This window comes from Nesoenas mayeri, assembly GCF_963082525.1.
Source record: "Nesoenas mayeri genome assembly, chromosome: 5".
In the NCBI taxonomy this organism is placed as follows: Eukaryota; Metazoa; Chordata; class Aves; order Columbiformes; family Columbidae; genus Nesoenas; species Nesoenas mayeri.
Genome location: NC_137548.1, coordinates 11,015,099 through 11,032,757, shown reverse-complemented (window position 1 = coordinate 11,032,757; position 17,659 = coordinate 11,015,099). Strand labels below are relative to the sequence as shown.

The 17,659-nt window shown below is 35.8% G+C and overlaps 1 protein-coding gene across 5 annotated transcripts in view; it reads left to right on the top strand.

Annotated features, from left to right (window-relative positions):
- KLC1 (kinesin light chain 1) overlaps positions 1-17,659 on the top strand; it is a gene marked incomplete at its 3' end in the record, with an annotated part of 45,215 nt that overhangs the window by 26,421 nt on the left and 1,135 nt on the right. The window contains exons 7-15 of one of the 5 annotated variants that reach the window (XM_080344948.1): positions 411-512; positions 1,131-1,304; positions 1,446-1,545; positions 2,375-2,424; positions 2,514-2,581; positions 4,005-4,113; positions 7,193-7,354; positions 12,552-12,682; positions 17,227-17,293. In XM_080344948.1, the coding sequence (XP_080201074.1) occupies positions 411-512; positions 1,131-1,304; positions 1,446-1,545; positions 2,375-2,424; positions 2,514-2,581; positions 4,005-4,113; positions 7,193-7,354; positions 12,552-12,682; positions 17,227-17,293 (963 nt within the window). Of the gene's footprint in view, positions 1-410; positions 513-1,130; positions 1,305-1,445; positions 1,546-2,374; positions 2,425-2,513; positions 2,582-4,004; positions 4,114-7,192; positions 7,355-11,146; positions 12,683-13,092; positions 13,780-17,226; positions 17,294-17,659 lie in introns of those variants that run through there. The other 4 variants (XM_080344949.1, XM_080344950.1, XM_080344947.1 and 1 more) reach the window with 4 other exon arrangements.

Sequence of the window (17,659 nt, the reverse complement as noted above, 5' to 3'; positions counted from 1 at the left end):
TGATGGTGTACTTCTCTTTGGTTTCACTGCTGCTTTTAAATGAAATGCAAATCAAGCTTTTTACTTAGTGTTTAAAATGAATGTGATGTGTCTCTTCCTGTAGCTTTTGTGAAGCAGGGCAGCTCTGAGTAAAGATTTGAGAGGTAACTTTGTAAGAGAAGAACATATGAAGAAAATGTATATACTAAATGACATTTTGACAAATGAAGCAAAAGTATTTGATGATTTTTTCCTTTCCTCATTTTTGTATGTATGCATTCAATAATTATTTTCTTAATTTGTAAATTTCAAGAGGTCTGCTCTGTGCATGGAAAATTTGAATAGGTCGCTACATTGCATATATATGTTAATTTGTCAGATATTTGAATCAGCAAATTCCAGTGTACTTAACATTTCTCTACTGTTGGCAGGTGGCAGCAACTCTAAATAATCTTGCAGTACTTTATGGTAAACGAGGAAAGTACAAAGAGGCTGAACCGTTGTGCAAGCGAGCTTTGGAAATCAGAGAGAAGGTATGAGTGAAAGAATACGGTACCTTTGAATGGACTCTTTTTGAGGAAGGGGACAAAGTTAAACACCTTCCCTTTTTTTATGTTTTAGCTGGGTAGATCTGCCAGATAAACCGCAGAGCTAGCAATGACCTGGTAGTAGTGTCTGAAATTCAAACAAGCAGTAAATTCTGTCAGTCCCATGGAGCTGTTGGAGCACTCCAGGTTTATTTTGCAATTAACCTTTACCTTTCTTTCCCCTCCAATAGTCAAGTAATCTTTGATTTGACAAGAGCATTGGAATTAAAAATGAAATGTCCTTACAGTTTTAAGCTGATTATTCTGTATGGATATTTAGTCTCTGAGACTGAATACCTGCGTTTTCAGGCTTTTTTGTTTAATACATTGCATATAATGTTCTTATACTACTTAGGTTATTCTTGTTATGAATGATCCTGCAGCATTCTCAGTTTGTAATAGTATTGAATAATTTTCATCTCTTTCAAATGTAAATTTTGCTTTTGTCATCCTCATGTTGAATTGATGAGGAATAAAAACTAACAAGGTATTTCTAAATGATGCATTTCTAAACCCTGATACGGTGACTGGAGAATGTTTTAATACAAGGTATTTCATTTTCAGGTCCTGGGGAAAGATCACCCTGATGTTGCCAAACAATTAAATAACTTGGCTTTACTATGCCAGAACCAGGGTAAATATGAGGAGGTCGAATACTATTATCAGAGGGCACTGGAGATTTACCAGACTAAGCTGGGACCAGATGATCCAAATGTTGCAAAAACAAAGAATAACCTGGTAAGCCTTTTATAAGGTGAATCTAAGAAAAAGTAACTTTTTTCTGATAAATTGAAATGTACCTTTATTCAGCATATGTTGTATTTATCAAGCTAAATAAAACAGTGCACTGATACCTTTTGGGGTGTATTTTGTTTTTAGGCGTCCTGCTATCTAAAACAGGGCAAATTTAAGCAAGCAGAAACTTTATACAAAGAGATTCTTACTCGCGCTCATGAACGGGAATTTGGCTCTGTAGACGGTAAGAAACTCAATTTGAATGTGTATTTCATTGTTGTAGTTGTTATGGGATAAAATCTGCAGGAAGTTAATTGTATCCTGATCTAAATTCTTGTCTACTCGCTGTAGACTTAAAAAGTGAGATTATAGATATGTTGAAGTACATTTATGGAAAGAAAGCACTTAGATACAGCAGTAATATTTGATTCAAAAGGAGAGCTTTTCTTACCTGTGATAGACTTGGTAGGTTTACATTTTATGGATTATATTTCTGGCAGAATTTATCTTATTTTTTATAAGGGCAGAAAAACAGTTGTCACTTGCCAGTCCCAGGGAAAAGTCAGTACAAGATTTTTAATGATACACTAAATACATTGTTAATGTGAGTCCTCCATTAATACATTTCAAAAATGAGGAAGATACCCTTAAATTGTGAATTACACTGTATATTGAAGTCAAATGCATTTTATCAACTATAAATCACAGCAAAGAATTTTCATTGCATTCCATGACAGTAACATACACGCCACTTAGTAGGTGTCAAAACAGTTGTTATGATAAAATAAGTGTGTGTTGTCTATCACACGACAAATTGATGGCAGCATATACTGACTTCAAAGCTTCTCACAAGTACCTGTTTCCAAGTTCAAATAAGAAAAGACGACAGAATTGTAAAACTGTAAAAGAGGTGCATGTTTTATTTGTCTGTTGCTTGTAGTACAGACAGCATACTTTTCTGTAGTGGTAATATAATTCTCTGGTTCACAACTTCATTTCAGAAGGGTGAGAAGGAAACAATGAATACTTTGTAGTTTTGTACTTCTATAATTTTTTTTCTTCTGTTTCACCAGATGAAAATAAGCCCATTTGGATGCACGCAGAAGAGAGGGAAGAATGCAAAGTAAGGCCATTCTCATAAATATTTTTCTTTTTAGCTTTTACTATTTAAGCTACAAATCAGTTATTTTTCTTCAATGTTACTTTTTTTAGGGGAAGCAAAAAGATGGCACGTCCTTTGGAGAATATGGTAGCTGGTACAAAGCTTGCAAAGTTGACAGGTGGGTAATTGTCCTTTACAGGACAAACAACATGGCAAGACCCAGTATCCAGAAATGTCAGATTAAGGCATGTTTAAAAATGAAACCAAACCAGCTGTTTGCTTAGGGTTATGAAAACTATAGTACTAAAAATTCAGGCCCCAAGACCAGGTTTCAGGAACACAGTGTCAGTTTCTGAGTCCTGAGGCTGCTTTTGATCTAGGCTGGTTACATCTAGTAAGTGACATAAAATTTCACCAGTTGTGTTCTTGGGAGTGCTTCATGTGGACACACAGGTCATGTCTCTTTCTTCTTATACCATTGGTTGGCATATGTGCCCTTCCTGCCCCAGCAAGACCTCTAGAGAGGGCCAGAAGCAAAAAGGAGACTGTACAAATAACAGAGCCTCGAGTTTTCTAGCTGGCACAAGAAAACAAAATTAAACTGCCACAACTCAGCATGATTTGAGTTCCTAAAGCTTGAAGAATATAGTTCAGTGTGAATGAAAACATGTTCTTTAAAATGGAATAAGAGAAACAAGGAGTTCAGCTTGGATTATACTTGGTAAAAGTTTTTTTTTTGTTTGCTTCAGTTTTTTTAATGTGCTGGTGGTGCAATTTAAGAAAAAGCCTGCACCTAGTACTGATAATGTTAGGGGAGGGTTTTTAATTTCTTTACTGTTTAAGTTTGTGTAACAAGCAACAGAAACTTTGTACTATTGTAATCTCCTCTTTCTTCTCCATCCTAAACTCTGGGTGCAATACATTTGGTTGGTTTGTTTCCTTGTACTAGTTCATTCTAATGCATGAGGAAATCTTTTATCTGCTGTTACTGGAGCAAAACTTCAAGCAACAATACTGTGACTGAGCTAAGTCTTACTGTATCATTGAAACAAAAATATCTTGTTGGAGTGTGATACTTGTTAATGGACTATGCAGTATTTTTTTTTTCCTCCCTTATTGTTCAAGCGTAGTTTGAATACATAGAAACTGCAAACAGGTATTAAGTCAAAGCTGATGAACTGTTAATTTGTTTTGTGACTAACACACACTGCTGTAGTGGTCACTGTATGCATGAGTAGGCATATTTTATGGAAGCTTCACAATTATTCAGTTGAACACACTCAGATTGAGCTAAATTTTCACCTCAAGGTGCGTCTGAGAAACACGAGGATATAGCACTCCAGTTTTCTCCTGGAGTAGATCCAGAGGCAGGTTACCAGCTTCCAGTTTCAGGGCTGTTGACTAATCCCAGTGTGAGCCGTTAATGCACTTTGAAAGGCAGTAACAGGATTTTCGATGTACATTATAGTGTATTTCATGAGATACAGTAAATATTTACCAAAAATATCATAAATGCTTTATTAATTTGTTTTTATTAGTTTGTGAATTGAGTTTAATGTGTATGTAGATATATGCACACTTTTTTTTTCTTCTTTGAATAGTCCAACAGTAACAACTACCTTAAAGAACCTTGGGGCACTTTACAGACGACAGGGCAAATTTGAAGCTGCTGAAACATTAGAAGAGGCAGCAATGAGATCCCGTAAACAGGCAAGTATGACAATTTGCCTGAATGATATTACTGCATTGTGCTCATGCAAATTTTCAACTTCGGTGTGTATTGTATGTGCAGAATGTGGAAACTTTTAGCTATTGAGTGTCTAGTGCCTGGTGTTGACCTCTTGTTTCAGTCTGAACTGGTGATAAATTCATACCTTCCTAACACTTGCAGACTGGTAGTTGCTGGGGCCATGGCACCGTGTACTGGGGGCGTGATTCAAATTGGGGTTGAAATTGGAGATGGAAGAGCAGAAAGCAGCGTTGGCCTGCACTCCTCAGCTGGCTCTGTGTCCTGGGAGAGAGACTGTAGCCAGGGGAACATGGAGAGTTTCTGTTGATCATTTCCTTTGCCATGACAGTGGCAAACTCCTTTTAATAAGGAGTTGTCAAACTTACAGATGTTCTGTTTCTGCACACAACTGACTGACTGGTGCAGACCTTCAGAAGGCTATTTTAAATCTGTCAAGTTGCTGTTCTTATTACTTTTGCAAACTGATGGGACAGATATTATGGTTTAAGGGGGAGCTATTATTCTTTTAATGTGGAGAAGTTCTGTGTTGTCCCTGCTCTCTGATCTGCTGTTCAAATAACACGTTTTCACCGTCTCAGAAGGTTTTTTTGAGGTTTCACTGGCTTTTTGTTTTTCCTTTCTATTTTGGGTGATTTAATACAATGTCTTTTATAAAAGTAGGTAAGACTAGACAAGCAAGTATGGCTTGTTAGTCAGTGTTAAAATGGAAAGCAAAATAAGGAATATAAGCAAATAAAAAAACTTGGAAAGGTGGGGTTTTTTTGCAGTAGCAAATAAGATTTGTGTATTTTTTTTCAGAAGTGGTTTGTTTTGTTTTGCTTTCTTATATGTCCGTGTAAATTTCTAAACTCAGATTCTAAATTCAAGTAAACTGACTTACATAATACACTGGTTTTATTGGTTATACTGATTTGGAGTTGTATTTTAAAGAATGATGCTGCAGTGTTTGAGGCATATAGAAGCAGATTTCTGGAAAAAGGAGAGAGCAAAAAGTTCCTGGCAAACCTCATGCTCCTCTAGTGAATTCAGCAACAGTTCCGTGTGATATAAGGTGGCATAAGTTCTCTCTTCCACAAAAAAAAATGATGGAAAATTCACAAATGTTTGCTAAATAAATGGAAGGAAACTGGTAAGAGGAAAGTATGGATCTGAGAGAAAAGTTGGCAGAGGTACGTTTCTTCTACTGAGGAGGATTTTCACATCCTTTTACTGAAGGTTCATTCCTGGTGTGCCATTTAAATATGATTTGAAGACAAGAAATGAACGTGCACTGCATTTAACATATTTGCTTTGGTTATTAGTTTTAATGTTGCCATTACATGTGATGATTTTTTAGTGTGAACACATACAACCAGGATAAATTGGCATGATATAATAGTAATAAGAAGACTAGAAGAAAACTTAACTTGCAGTTACATTTGTTTTCTTTTCTATATTTAAAAAAAAAAAAAAAAAACCAAAACCAAACACCAGCTTTTCAAGTTCAAAATTCAACTATGAAACTTGGAATTGATTATTTGGGAATTAAGGATGGGAGGATCTTGCTATTAGAGAAGTCTCTTTCAGAGTCCCTCCCATGTCTGGCTTGCCAGTACTGCTGCCAAAACTGGTCCTTGTGTCCATTTTCCATAGAGCCTGCTGGAGGCTTGCTGCTGCTGTTTTATCTTCAGATCTGCATTAGTGCATCATGTACCACCTATACCATTATATCATGATCTATGACATTACACACAGCAGTGGATTTGGACATGTAGTGAACAACTGTCTTACTAGCAGCGTTTAACACTGCCTTTCTATTCTAGGTCATTAAAGTAAGAGGCTGTATGTGATACATCACCTCCTAAGTGATGATTTTAAATAGTTTAATGCTTTTTGTGTTCTGTGCTGTTGAAGGGGTTGGTGCAAAAGCCATTTTGAGCCCATACTTCTCTGCTGAGAGCTCTAGCCACTTTTGATACAGCGGTATGGAAGTGAACACTTTTGATCATTATATATTGGTCTCATGCTTCCTTGTGTGCAGAATTCATTCGGGAGGGCTGTTTTGCTCTTCAGTTACTGGAAAGCAGCTGTATGGGAATGAAGAACCTGACTTTTCCGTGCCACTAAAACAACTTTCATTTATTTTCATGCACTTTTAAGTAGTATTTTGGCATGATGTTCACTTTCTGTATTGTGGTAGACTTTATGGGCTTGCACAGATCCCCTACTGTGTTTGCTGCTCATGCTGCACAATGAAAGATGCAGAATATTTTCTTATGTGTCTTACAGTATTCATCTGGGCTTTCTTCCTGTCAGCAAATACCATTTATGGTGTGGAGTAGGTTTGTAATACTTATTTTCAGTTTTGTTTTTTGTATGATTTTAGCTTGGTTACTTATTAGTTTGTGTTAAAGATTTTGCGATTATTTTTAGTACAGGGTTTTCATAGAAGGTATTTTAGCACTTGTAAGATACTTAAAGGATTGTTTGGTGATTGATGTATGTCCTTTAACACAAAGTAAACATATTGTATTGACCATAGGCTGTTCTATTTCCAGCTTATTTTCTATTCTATTTTTTCTGAAGGATAGATTATAGTACTGTGCCAAGTGTCATGTCTGTATTTTTAAATAACACAACCAGTGTCTTAAGTATTAGATATTCAGACATCTGCGACGTTCTTTCCAAAGGTAGGTGGACACTGCACCATTCAATAGGTGGAAAGCTGCGAGTTGCATTCACTGTTCATGATCAATAAATTGCTTAAATATTAAGCTGGTGGCCAAATGTCTCCAGGTAAGTGACATAAACATCATGAGGCTCTGACAAGTGATAAGGAAGGACGAAAAGAATGGCAAGTCACTGAATTTTCAGACTACCAAACTGCTGGTCCACTTCATGATATATTGTTTCCTGCAATGTATAAAAGTCAACTCAACAGCCCTTTGAAAGCAGAGTCAGGGTGTTGGAATTGCTTCCTTCTTGATGTGGTTATTGTATGTAAGTTGTAGATGGATACAGCTTGTAATAAAACCTTTTCCCATTTTATCTAATTCTCAGGGTCTCGACAATGTTCATAAACAGAGAGTTGCTGAAGTGCTGAACGACCCTGAGAGCATAGAAAAAAGGCGAAGCCGAGAAAGCCTCAATGTTGACGTGGTAAAGTACGAGAGTGGTCCTGATGGCGGCGAGGAAGTGAGTATGAGCGTAGAATGGAACGGGGTAAGTACAGTACACAGTTTAAGAAAATAGCCTAGATAAATTATCACCATAACAAACGTGGTTGTCCATTCACCAGCCTGTCATGTTCCCAGTAGTTTCTTGGTTGATCTACTTTGTATTTTGTAATTTTGCAGAATCAATTAAGAAATGAAGAATGACTTTTTTTTTTTAATAACATAATGTAAAAAAAAAGAAAAAGGTAATATTTTAAAAACATCCTTTCTGTTGTTGTCCTGAGTAGTGAAATTTCTTCAAGAATCCTGAGCAGTTGTATTTAAGTTGTTTAATGCTGATTGAGTGTCCTGGTTGTGGTCTGGTGTACAATTGCTTGTCAGTGGTTTCTTTTTACTGGTAGAAATATTCTGGCAATTAACTTACTTTTGCTTTTTTTCCTTTTGATGCCACATTTGTCCATATTTTAAATGTTTCTTTAAAAATACTGCATCTGTTGGAACTACAAAGAACATTTGCTATAAAGATGTATTAAATGTTAGCACTTTGAGAGTAAATGGAAGTGTTCAGTCTAACACTGAAATAATTCCAGTTTCCTCGTTACCTGACTTGTTAAAGTCACAGTCTTTCCTCTTCAAGCTGCTATACAGTCTGTTTTAAGAGACAGTGCCATCACATAACATGTGATAGTAACTTTGTATTTCTTAAGTGAAATCTTAATATCAGTTTCCCATATTACAATTTCACTGGAGTCAGGGCTTGTTCCTATTCAGTTCCTATATATTGGCTTCACTGTATAACACTTATTGTCATAAAGCAAGAACATATATATATGTGATTACAAATGCAATTTTCTAACCATTGTTTTCCTTTATTTGAAAGACAATTCAAGCTTTGGGTTATTGATCTGGCTTATGTAGTAGTTTGCTTCTGTCACCAGCTTTCCTGTGTTTTATCCCATTGCTGGCAATGGGATATATAGAGCACTGTTAACTAACTCCCTGCTGCAAATATCCTGTTATAATATAAAAGTGGTGTCGCCTGCTTTTGCTTTAGGGGAGGGGAAGTAGCCTACTTTGCAATGTTGAGTGCTCTGAAGTTTTGATTCTCTTACAATAGCAATCTTTTAATTTTCTTCCTTTTTGTAGCCACATGAGACAAAGTTTAGCATTCCAAAAAAACCTTGATAAAATACATACTGCTTTAGTCTTAAAGGAGAATGTTCTTTCCATCTTTGCTCTTGTCTATCATTGTTTTATTGGCATTGGTGTTCTCAGTGCCACGACAGTCAATCAGCATCTATTGTGAATAATACTGCATCATTAACCAAGCCAAAGTAAGGTTGGATAACTCTTTTTTTAATGCTCATTTTGCCCATTCAGCATTAGAACTGTGTACTGTACTCTTCCCTTAATTTTCGCTGTACTTTGCATGACTATATGTTCTAGATGGATTACATTTTTTTTCTGTTATTGACATTAATTAAACAAGCATGCAGGTTTTGGATTGAAAAGGCCTTCTGGAAAAGCAATAGACAGTATTTCTAGGTCAATATTTGAATCAAACTCAGTGATAATATTTGTTGATCTGAAAAATTAAATTTTAACCTCTCAAGGCAAAGAAACTTTCCACTTTTAGTGTGCTCAAGTGGCATTGCTTTATTCTTATCTTTATTTCTTTTTTCCCCCCTCTTGAGAGAAGGTTTTCTATTACGTGTGTTACATAAAGTGGGCAACTCTCTCTCCCTCTACCCTGCTGATGTTTCTATCTTATCGCTGTTCTTCCCTCTACTTTATACTGTGTAGTTTTTTACCCTTGTGTGTTCCCTCCAGACAAAATATTCTGATTCGTAAAGTACAGTAGAATGTTTTTTATCAGGCAAATACTTGTGTGTGCAGAGCCTGAGGAGAGGCCTTTTCCCTTTAAACTCTTCTCAAGTGCTCAAGCTGACGCATGTTCTTGGCTGTCAGGGAAAATAGGTGGAGAGTGTAAAGCAACAAACTTCAATGAAAATGTTTTTTGGAAGATTTATTGTAATTAAGTGACATCCATAGGGAATATAATCCCTATTAAGTATTGTTTACTTTACTGTAATGTCTTACGTTCTTACAAAAACAACTGAAATATATGTTGAAATAAATCTGTCAGTGACTGTTAAAATCAATGTGCTAAGTGAGGTTGTGTAGGGCACGTTTACATGTTATTTATAAAGTTCATCCAATAAAGTTAACAAAAGATAGTCGAAAATGCAAATAAATGATTTGTCTTAAAAATTCAAGGTAGAAAACCCAAGATTTTTGTCCCTTATTAAGTGTGTATGTTAAAAGTGACAGTGGGTATTTGTAATTGGCATTTTTGTAAATTGATCTTGCAACCAGTTGGAGGACAGATAAAAGTCATCATGGTGTTGTGATACAGTTCAAGATAATGTTTTAATGTGAGGAAATACCTGTATGCTTCAAAAAGATAAGCTTTTGGGCACATCAGTCCACTTTCAGGTGTGAAACAAAACCAAATTTCACTACCATAGACCAGCTGGGGAGAGTTGCCCTTGTTTAATAGGACGTGTCAGTCAGAGCATCGTAGCAGACAGCTGGAGACGGCGGTGGGAGGTGTAAGCAAAAGTAATAAGGTGATTCTCATTCTGATCGACATAAAATCTGGCAATCAATCTTTCCCATAGAACAGGGTATATCTGTGGGGTTTTTAGTTTGTTTAAACTGGATTTAGGATTTTTTTGTATCCTAAACTTGTATTTTAAAGGTGTTTCGTTAATCATGCAGTCAGTGTTTCGCTTGGGAGTTTGACATTTTTATTTCGGATTTGAAGTACCCAGGAGCTTGTCTGCTCATTCCTAATGTGCTCATCAGCACAATAGAAGTTATGCTCTATACCTACCAAATTTGTTTTGCCTTTGTTGATTGGATCATTATCACTACTATAGCATCAGTGGTTTAACACCGTAGGAATAATTAACCTTTTCACTGATCTAATACTTATAATTGGAATTTAAATCTCAATTTATTCAACCTTGCAAAGGTGAAGTCTATTTTTAAATGTGTGAACAATAGATGCAATTTAGTTTGAAACATAAATGTCAGATTTAGATCTTCTAATCACTTGGTAGGAAGGCATTTTGCCATTTCCAAGAATAATTTTAATTACTGCTCACTCCAGTTGCTATAGGTAAAGGCTCTCAAAACCACCAGTGTCTTTTAAGACTATCAGTAATGGTTTCTGTACTTAACACTGAGAATGGAAAGCATGTAAATTGAACCACAGCTTCTATTTAAAGGTGGATTCTTTCAGCTGCCTCACTGCATTAGGGAAAGTCCAGACGTTTCCACTTGGATAATATACACACAGACAGATATGCTCTGAAAAATACTCATGAGCTCAGTTGGATTCTAATTCCTTAAAGGAATGAACAGAATTTTGTCTGGAGGTTGGGGGAAGACCTCTTTCTTCTTGCAGTTTTGTTTCAAGGAAAATTCCCGACAGAAGTTAAAGCTGAAATGAATGCACCTTGCTCTGTTCCTTTCTTCTGTTGTATTTTTTTCTTTATTTTTATTTTTCTGTTAATGTCAGCTGAAAAAAAAAATCCTTTATTTGTTTATAAATGTAATACTAAGGCTATCCCTTCTTAAAGGTGTTTTGTATTCTAACTTGAGGAATGCACAACATCATTCATTTGTAAGTCGGATATTAGTGTATAGGCGAAACAGTATAAAGCTGTGCATTCTGTCCAAATACTCTGGAGAAAAAAATGTTTTGAATGTGACCTAGAAATACTGTAAACGTAACTGTTCAAAATTGAAAACTGTTGAATTTTCCCAACAGTTTCATTCAGTTTTTCTCTCTCCGTTTCTGACAGGCCTAGATGCCTTTTGTGATTCTTATACTGTCTCCTGCATGACGGGCGTGCACCATCTTCAAGCTTTAACTTCTCTCTTCAGTACTGACTGCTGTGTTTTAGCAAACCCCTTAAGGTTCTTGTCAGAGCTACACTTCCCTGTAAACTGGCCATTCCTTCAGTGCTGCTGTCTTTTTTTTTCCAGTTTTCTATTTCTGTACATGTGTAGCTTTGCCAGATATGTATCTAGTCATACAAAATGTTATTACAACCATTTGCTGTGTAATACATTAGTAAAAAAAAAAGTATCAATGAACTTTATAAGTAGCTGTTCACTATGGAAAAAAGGTAGTTAAAAGTGTCACACAAGGTATTATTGAAATGGCATGATGGTGATCTTTACAGGAGAAAAACAAAACCAAACCCGTAACAGTAAGGCATGTTCTCCAAGTGCTTTAAAATGTATTTAGAGACCTATTACATGGTTAACATCAATATGGAACTCTGGATGTCTTCACTTATGATTATTCTAAAGTAGCATTGCTGTTTAGTCTTTGTGTGAGATTTTGGCAATTATGCTTTTCTCTACTAATCTTGGTGTTCAGTGATTTGTGTATTTGTCTTTCTAACTTCTAATAAACTCACTCCAACTCAGGCGTCTGTCTTTGTCTGCTTAGTAGTTCTTTACTTTCTTCTTTTACAATTCTTCTCTCATAATCACAAAGGATTTCTATGAAGTAGGAGACGGTCACTTCTAATCTTACTAAACTGTTGGGTTTTTTTAAGAGTAAAACATTTAAAAATAGTATTGTGGTCAGTTGGAAGTTTCTTTGGATCAGCATAGCAGTGTAAAACATGAATGCAATGTATAAAAAATTAATTTAATCCTGTTTTACATTTTCTTTGGTGAAAGTTAAAATGAAGCACAGCCATTTAACCATACATGTTTCCGATCAAGAAATATTTTTGTTTAAGGATTTTAGGATTAATTAAGCATGTTTGCAAATAATGTAGATGTTTAGAATGAATAAACCAGTTTTTTTCTTAGACTGATGGAATGCTTTTGCTTGGGGCTTGTACTATGTTAACCACAATGCACTCTTATGAAAGGTAACATGGTGATGGTGAATTGTTTGACTACTCTAGTGGGTTTTTATTAATTATTCTAAATAATGGCTTGAGCATGTATTGACATTTTAGAAATCTTTGTTGCAGTTTGGAAGGAATCCTTTTGTTTTGGTAAGGTTGTAGCATATGGTATTATGTGTTTAGGTAATTGTACCAAGTATATATTAATAGCAATAAAAACAATTAACAGTGAAATGTTTTTGAGCCAGGTTTGGGGGAGGGCAATAAACTCTTGCAGTTTCACATGTGTTCAATTTTTTTCAGGATGGCACTGGATCTTTAAAACGCAGTGGTTCCTTTAGCAAACTTCGGGCTTCCATTAGACGCAGCAGTGAGAAGCTGGTTAGAAAGCTGAAGGGAGGAAGTTCACGAGACAGTGAACCAAAGAATCCAGGGTAATTATCTGCTCTGAGCTGTGCCCTCGGTCGGTGCCCCCGCTGTAGCCTCGTGCCGCACCTAGAGCAGCACTTGCTTCTCTGGTGAGCTGACTGCAGCTCGTAGGGATTTATATCTTAAAGAGAAATAAAGTGGAAAATAATTTCTTAAATTTACAGTGAAAGTTCAGTAGCATTTGAGGAAGTATGTTTGCTTTCAAGAGTTAACTCAATTTTTAACAGTGGTTTTTCCCTTTTTGCTGCTTTAGCTACTAGAAGAATAGAAAAGCCACATAGGATTATTGGTATAGGATTATTATTCAATAAAAGCTTGAATACAGTAAACCCACAACTAGAATTCTTGGTATAGCTTAATATGTTTATATATTGCTGTGAATGTAAAAGGAATTACTGATTTGAGCCCTTCTCAGTTTCTATTTTTGGAAAACTCGGATATCAGAGAGCAAAGGAAAATGTTGAAAAACTTGAACCTAGTTTTGAATCTCTTGAACATTTTGGCCTCAGTGAAGTCAGTGGCAAAAATTCACATTTCAGTGAATCTGACTTCTCACCCTTTCCTGTTTGCCATGTGATTATGGAGTTGGATGTACGTAATATTTCTAATAAATGCATAAAAACATTCCTCATTTATTGGCTGCTGCAGAGAAGTGGAAATGTTAAAATGTCATACTGTTTATTCGCCATCGCACTTGCGGGTGTTCCCGCTCACCCACAACATCAATGCTGTCAGTTTTGTGGGGTTTTTTCCCCCCTTGCCATGGAAAACTGGAACTCACCCAGTTGGCAGGAAATGACAATGTGAATTTGAATTTATGCTTTAAAATGTTAAATTGGAGAACGTGGAGGAACTTCTGATGGAGCAGCTGGATCTATGAGTAATATAATAGATGATGATGGTGATACCCAGACAGTGATCTGGAGGCAGGTTCTCAATGTGTCTTGTAAGTACTCAAGTCCAGTTATGCTTTATTGTTCTTACGTGGCTGTAAAACATTGTGAACAGCTGCAATACACATCAGATTCTCTTCCTCAGGTATCTTTTTCAAATTCAGCCTGATCTGATTTTTAGAATTGTTAATTAAAATTTCACTCTTAGCTGCCGGAGACTCGATGTGAAAGGCACTGAATCACAGTCAAGGTCAAAAATCCCTTTGCATTTATTAATAGATAATTTAAGAACTGCCTCTTAGACTATGAATTTGTAATAAACTGTGAAAAGCATGTGCTTAGAAGAAGGAAATAGGTAAATGTAAAATGCTTTATGGAAAACAAGCAGATGCAAGCCAAAATAGAATAAAAGAGATTGCCTTCTTTCTCTTCAGTATTAGCATTTTTATACAATGGTACTCTGTTTCCACTCAGTTATCTCTAGAGTTCATACGTGATAGTTCAGGTATATTCTTGTGTGAATAGATGCATGTATTCATAGCTAATTTTGCATTTTCTCCTCATATTTGTGGGACATGGAAAGGTTTTCAGTTTCTTAAAAACCAAGAGTTTAATCCCTTGTTCTGTGTAGTAAAGAGAGGTAACTTTCTCTGCAGGTAAAGTAACTCTGTGGTTACAGGTGTAGAAGATTATGTGTACATGTAACTGGAGAAATTTGGCTTTGCAGAGTCCTATCAGAACTCCTCTGCCTTTTTATTGTCTGCCCTTGGTAGTATTTGACCACTGAAGAAATAATCTACCCACATCAGCATTAATTGTGTTGTGGGGTCTCTATCAACAGATAAGATTTCCTCAAATAAAGACATTAATGTGAGACAAATCTGAAAACAAAGCAATGTCTTTCTTGCTTTCCCTTTTTGACAAAACAGTCTTGTTTTTTCTTGGGTGTCACTGTAGTTCTCAAAGAATCATTTATTCTTAAAACTTGCAGTAAGTGTATTGCATTATGGGCTTTTATGTAGATATGCACATTGAGTGTGTAAAGACAACAAATATTACCATTTATTTTCTTGTAAGATATAGACACTTTTTCATCCTAATTTATATTTGCATTTGTTGTTAAAACTAGCTAAAGTTGCTGATATTAAACACAAGCTTTGTGGATCATGAAGCATAGCTGTACATATTGATATTCCAAGAAACTGTTTTGATTTTGTTTTCTGAAGAAACTTTACTAAATAGAGTTATTTTTTTTCCTGCTTCGGGATTTAATAAAATTGATGTTCAGTTTTTATTATGCAAACCTTTGGTTTTTAGTGTGTTCAATAAGCTGAATAATGAAATAGCACGTATAACTAATTTTTGCCATGAAGTTGGCCCCTCTAGGTAGAAGACTTAACTGCCTCCTTCCTCATTGGTGCACCTCTGCATTCCCTGCTTGTGTGTCTCTTTATTTTGAAATAGAATTACACCTCTTGCCGTAGTGTGGCACACACCTAGTGCGTTTCTGGAAATAGTAACTGACAGTGCTGGTGTGATTTGAAATGAGAAATACTCAAATAGAAATACATTAATATCACAGCAGGAAAGAAAGTTGTCATGTCGTTGCTCCATACAGAAAGTTGAGGAGAATGAAGTGGAAAACACATCAGGGAAATTGTTTCTTTAAAATCATGCAAACGCCTTTTTGACAAAGGACAAATCTCTTGAGAACTATCCTTTGAAACATACAATACCTGAAGCATGGTATCACTTCTTCATTTATCATATTTCAGAATCAAGTTCTGCAGTAACTTAACTTTTCTTATCGAGTGTTAGGTTTGATTTTTTTACTTGTAAGATTTTGATCATCTAGCAGAACAGTTAATATTTGTAATTTAAAAGGAAAAAAAGCTTTTGTTATTGCTATTACTTTTCCACCAGGAAAGCAACTGCATGTGTCCTTGTTATTTGGGCAATCATGTTTCTAATATGGAGGGAATTAAAAGTGCATTTGCCAAACTGAAGTTCTTATGTATGTTGATTTTAAAACAAACAACAACAAAAACCACACAAACAAAAAACTGAAACAAACAGCCCCCCCCAGTATCTTGCATGTGATAACAATTGGTTTTTTTAATTAGCACTTCAGCAAGAACCTAAAAATATCTGTCTTAAGTTTTACTGATGGATTTTCTATTTCCCTGGAATGTTTTCCATAAACCTTTATGCTCTTATTGAGAGTTTTATGTAATATTCTGTGTTTTACAAATTAACTGACTTCCATATATAACCTTTGTTGTACATTTCTATGAATAAATGAGAGGTGCATACCATGCATGAGTCCTTGCTTTGTTGTTGCTAACACTCATGTCAAATATTTTAAACTCTGTGCATTCTGGCTCTTGAAACATTCAAATTTAATGCTAGAAAACCAGTAAGGCTATGATACATGGCAGCTGTCGCCTCTGTTAGTGTTTTGGTTCATTATTCTGCTAAGCCTTTGCTTTACAAAAGCATTTAAACACGAGCTTGATGTTGACTGTTGGTAGTCTTGCTTCAGTAGAAAGAAAAACTGGTAAACACCGAATGTGATCTGTATGGATAAACCTTTCCATGTTACTGGAAGGCACTGGAGACTTCACATCAGCCACTTGTCTCTAAAGCTGTGGGTAGCCCTGCAGGATTGGTTTCTCATTGTCTGAGTAGCATTACCTTCCAATCCCCGTTCAGTATTTTTGGAATAGGTGAAGAGCTGGTGAAAAGTCAAAGCGTGTCTCGTGCATTCTGAGTGACGTACAGACACTGGGATGAGGACACCAGACGCTCCTCTTGTAGACACCATGAGGATGGGAAGCTGAAGGCTGATGTTGAATGTCATTACACACTTGAAAGTATTTTTGTTAAATTTTGTACATGTTTGAGAAATGTAAATAAATTAGTAACTCTTATCTCAAACAGCAGTCGGTGTTACAGTTAATACAGCGATATTTTGACTGTCAGTAGCTCTTTTGTAGGTGATTTTTTTCCTCATCTGTTGCTTTCAGTACTGCCCGGGTGGTTGTGAGTGCTGCTCAGAGCGGTGTAAAGCCACAAGCACAGCCAAAGTTCATAGCAGCAACCATCTTATGTCCCTTCACTTTGAAATCTTTAAAGTAAAAGACTTGAAAATTCTTTTTGAAATACATTTCTGGAGACTTACCTAGATGAGGCAGAAAGTATTAAACTAACATTTGTTGTAGCTTTTCCAAGTTAAATGCTGCCTATGTGACAAACTTATGTTTCACATTTGTTTTTTCTAAACTGTCTGAATGTTTTGATGCTTTTGTAAGAAGCTGCATAAAATTGAAACAGAATTAGCTGATTAAAAAAAAATGCTAAGTCAGTGTATTAACTTGATGTGCTTTCAAAAGTGAGATTTTGAGTTGAAATTAAATCAGTTGACTGAACTATTTAAGCTCTGAGGAGCTTTGAATTTTGGGGGGTTTGTATGTAATTTAGAACTGAATATAAACCTGTTTGTAGTTGTCTTTAAGGCTGTCCCTCAGACCAGCTCTGGGGCATTGTTCAAACTCCCGTATCTGTGCATTGCTCGTTGTTATATTGTGTTTTTAGAGCTGTTAGTTTTCAGCTGTTCTGATGGGTTTATCCTTGCATGTTCACTGTCCTGGTTGCAGCATGAAGCGTGCCAGTTCTCTGAATGTTCTTAACATGGGTGGCAAGGCTACTGAAGATCATTTTCAAGTAAGAAGCCCTACAATATTCTTACCAAAATAGATATCATTAGTAGGGTTTGGGGTAAAAAGAATATGATAAATAATAAAACAACAAACTCTCAGTGATTGGCAAGATCCTACTTCAGTAAGATGTTTAAAGTGTATGCTTAAGGCATCATTCTGTAACACTTTAGTGAATTATGCTTAATTTTAAGCAAACGCTTAAGTCCAGCCAGTAAAGAGCATCAGCTTTTATGATATCAAGCAGTCTCTGCCTCTGGACCCTCTAACTATTTCAGTGGATATGAAACTTTTAATTAAATAACCCCAAACCCAAACCTACAAACATGAAACAAGAACTTAAAGCCCCGTTACTAAGTATTTTTTACTTCAG